This window comes from Nilaparvata lugens, chromosome X (assembly GCF_014356525.2).
Source record: "Nilaparvata lugens isolate BPH chromosome X, ASM1435652v1, whole genome shotgun sequence".
NCBI classification, from domain to species: domain Eukaryota; kingdom Metazoa; phylum Arthropoda; class Insecta; order Hemiptera; family Delphacidae; genus Nilaparvata; species Nilaparvata lugens.
The window spans coordinates 54,844,247-54,848,258 of NC_052518.1; the positions used below are offsets into that span (position 1 = coordinate 54,844,247).

Genomic DNA, 4,012 nt, shown 5'->3' on the forward strand with positions numbered 1-4,012 from the left:
ACACTCAATGACTATACAAGAGCATTACTATTCTTGCATGAACTATTCTACAGTCATTGAGTGTTCAGTTACAAGAGGATCTATTCTTGCGTGAACAGTGTACTATTCTACATCTTCTTTGACAGGTGAGAATTAAGAACAATTTTTTTAAAAACAATATTACAATTTATTATCAACACTACAATATTTACATTATATACTACTTGTGAAGCATATAACCGCTACATGCTATGAGAATAAGATTGTTACATTTTAACAATCTTAATGTCGCTCCATGTAGCGGTTATATGCTTCACTACTATTCCTAAATTTTTACACTTAGAATTAAATTTAACAACTTTACAAGGTGAAATTATTGAAGAAAATCTCTGAGGCAGGTATACCTCAGAGATTTTCTTCGTAGAAGCGATATTAATTTTCAAAATAATTCGTCTGCCATGATGGTTCGTTTCCTCCCGCACGGAGATGATAGTATGTGGAACATCCTCCACCAGCTCGCGGAGAGGCATCCACGGTTTTGGTGATGGCTTATTGATGAGTGCGATGAGGTCCTCATCATTATCATCATCATCATCATCCCGCACGGCTGCCTCCTCTAGTAGCAGAGCCATGGAGGTGTTCTCAGACATACGTTTCTGTTAAATGAAAATCTATGATTAGTAACTTTATTATAATTTGTTTCAGATTATCAACTACTTGTGATCAACAGATTATTGTCATAATCTCAACTTGATATCATCAGATTGACAAGACATTCTCTACACAAAGTGAGTAATATCAGTTATTGAAATAATATTTCTTGCAGAATCCAATAGTGAATCAAATTAATAAGCAAACTCTTTCATTGCAACAAATAACTATCAACTGAATCAGTAATTTTCTCAACACATCACTTCAATATTATAGCAAAAAATGCAAATAATATGTAAGCATCATAATAATGAAATCAAAATATTCATCTTATTCAATTTTTGTCTGAACTCTAATCAACTAGTAAGGTTGATCAGTTCAATTTCAAAAAGTATTCATTATAATATACACATCTTAACTGAACTCTAATCATTTAATATCACAATATAACTATCAACTAAATCAGTAATTTTCTTAACACATCACTTCAATATTATAGCAAATAATATGTAAGCATCATAATAATGAAATCAAAATATTCATCTTATTCAATTTTTTGACTGAACTCTAATCAACTAGTAAGGTTGATCAGTTCAATTTCAAAAAGTGATCATTATAATATACACATCTTAACTGAACTCTAATCATTTAATATCACAATATAACTATCAACTAAATCAGTAATTTTCTTAACACATCACTTCAATATTATAGCAAAAAATGCAAATAATATGTAAGCATCATAATAATGAAATCAAAATATTCATCTTATTCAATTTTTTGACTGAACTACTAGTAAGCTTGATCAGTTCAATTTCAAAAAGTATTCATTATACACATCTTAACTGAACTCTAATCATTTAATATCACATTGTGCATGCATGTAATACAAAGACATCTATTGGAAATTAGTTTTTTTCTCACTTATTAGATAGTAGCATGCATTCAACCTAATCACTTCAAATAATTATATTTCTTGATTTCATAAAACAATTTATGCTCAATTCAAATGAATATATCAATGTAATCATCATATTCATGTAGTCGAATATACATCTTAACTGAACTCTAAAGTTGAATTAAGTTCCTATATTCGTTATCAAGAAATTGTCTTTCAAATCAGATTCATCAATAACTCCAATGTGAGTACATGTAATGTGAACATTGGAAATTAGTTTTTCTCAGTAAGAAATTTATCAGATACTAGCAAGCTTTTGGATGACAACATATAAAGATTTAAAATTATCTGTTCACATTACATGTTAATAATATTTGAAATAACTAACCTTTGAGGGTACGAAGTTGGTTTCCTCCTCTTCCTCCTCCAGAAATTGCAGCTTTCTCTTCCCCTGCTGCCTGTTGGTGGTAATTGTTGTTAGTGGCACACGCTTCGGTGCCCATCCCAGATGAGATGGTGGTGTGTCTGGTATAATGGACTCATCGCTGCTCATCCCTCTCTCCACGAAGACTCCACGTCTCTTCAGGGGCGACTCCTCGGGGTCGGATGCAGCAGCGACAGCAGCAGGGGGAGCAGCACTGGTAGAAGGAATCTTCTTCTTCCGCGCAGCTTGCACTGCCCAGTAAGATGGGAATGATGGCTCTTGTTGAGGAGGTGTATCCGGAAGGATGTACTGCTCATGTGTGGACTCCATGATGATAGCGAGGATATGTGCGAAACGTGACTAGTGGTCGAATGAAGCTGGCAAATCCAATGACCGCCGCTTATATACTCATTCGTTCCTCTCTCTCTTTTTTAGGATGAGTGAGAGATAGTGCATTTTCCCGCTTGTCACATCCTTGACATACAAATGCATTTCTACACGTACAGCAAGCTGCATTCAGAGAAAAAATATCAAATTCCCACAATGCACTCGAATTCTCACTTCCACATATCTCGAATAACAATATTTCGAATGTGAGAGCAATGTAATCTCCTCATTAATTTTCATAATTAACATCACATGTTGACTTGCTAAATTTCTTCTCAATATTATTGTGATTTTCATTATGTTCGTTGATTTCACAGAGTTCAAGACTGCATAATCACTCCATTCTTCGAGGAGGAAAGACGTATGAAGAACTAGTGTAAGCAGAGAGAGAGACAGTACAGCACATCATTCATTGCATGTAAGTATGATACAATTCTTTATTTTTCTAATCATGATTTTTCAGAAGTTACTTCTTTCCTGATACTACTACAATGCACTTAGGAATCACCAATATCTCGATTACAACAGAGTGCATATTGTACAATATCCAGCTTGTTTTCCCACAGCATCTTCTTTTTCATCATTTGTCGTTTCTTTTCCATTAAAGCTCATCTTTTTATATATACAAAATGGAACATGTATCACTTTTTCATAAGGATTTTCAATAATATATTTGCAATATACACATTGCAGATATGATTTCTCATGCAAAAAGTATCCATTTATTGCAAAATAGTCTGCTCTATTAATAAATACCGAGAGCTTGAATGGTTCTGGATGATGGAAAGTTAAAACTCGTTCTTCATATTGCCGTAGAATATTATTATCGAAATTCTCCTCTTCACATGAAATATTATCTTCTTTGCGCCATCCACAATTTGGACTACATCACTCATGTTCCTTACTAGGATCGTCTGTTGCCAACCAATTTTCTAAATATACTGAACAAAACACACATTGAACAACGTCAGGTGCTCTCACAAATTTAAAACCCTGTTTAGCCATATTTTGAGGTGACAACAGACTTGATTCTAATTTCCAACGATTATCAAATGTTAATAACCTCAACTGTTCGTGCATGAAAATCTGATCCTGTGATAGCATTTTTTGCACTGTACTTGCAGCTTGTTAAATCACAACTGATTTTTAGATTAATGTTTACTTGTTTTTATATCTAATTCCGTGCCATAGTAATATATTCTTTGTTTGTTTTCAGTAACCGGTTAGTAGCAGAGATGGAGCATAGCAGAGAACACAGGGTTGGAATCGAGAGTTCGCGAGCAATTCGCCATCGCATTTCCTTCGAAAACGTAGCACCTGACATTGAAAATGTGCTTCAAAACTCGAAAGCTCGTGTTTTCAAGATAATAAGAGAACACGCTGCACGTTTCGAAGGAAATGTTAAATGGTTTTTAGTATTAAATGTATTATTGTATAAGATGGTAGTTTTAGAATCAGAGGAATCCTAAGCTGTTCCATCCATTGTGAATCTTCATAGCTACTCGGCCATAGGCATGAATGTCTTGGGGAGTTATGATGAATTGAATGAACAATTTATGTTAGCGGTTAGAAAAATTTTAAGTTCATTCGATAACTTTGTTCGATTTGGGAGTGGGTGGGTGTTGAAGAAGATCGACTCGCTTGATGTAAATGTGATTAGATATAATCCAATA

The 4,012-nt window shown here is 33.9% G+C and overlaps 1 protein-coding gene across 1 annotated transcript; it reads right to left on the reverse strand.

Moving 5' to 3' along the window:
• Positions 1-224: 224 nt before the first annotated feature.
• Positions 225-3,107, reverse strand: LOC120355057. Its single transcript, XM_039443349.1, has 2 exons — positions 1,917-3,107; positions 225-635 (listed from the first exon to the last, which is right to left on the reverse strand). The coding sequence occupies exons 1-2, from the start codon at positions 2,280-2,282 to the stop codon at positions 246-248; spliced, it is 756 nt and encodes a 251-aa protein (XP_039299283.1). The 5' UTR covers positions 2,283-3,107; the 3' UTR covers positions 225-245.
• Between the last annotated feature and the right edge of the window lie 905 nt (positions 3,108-4,012).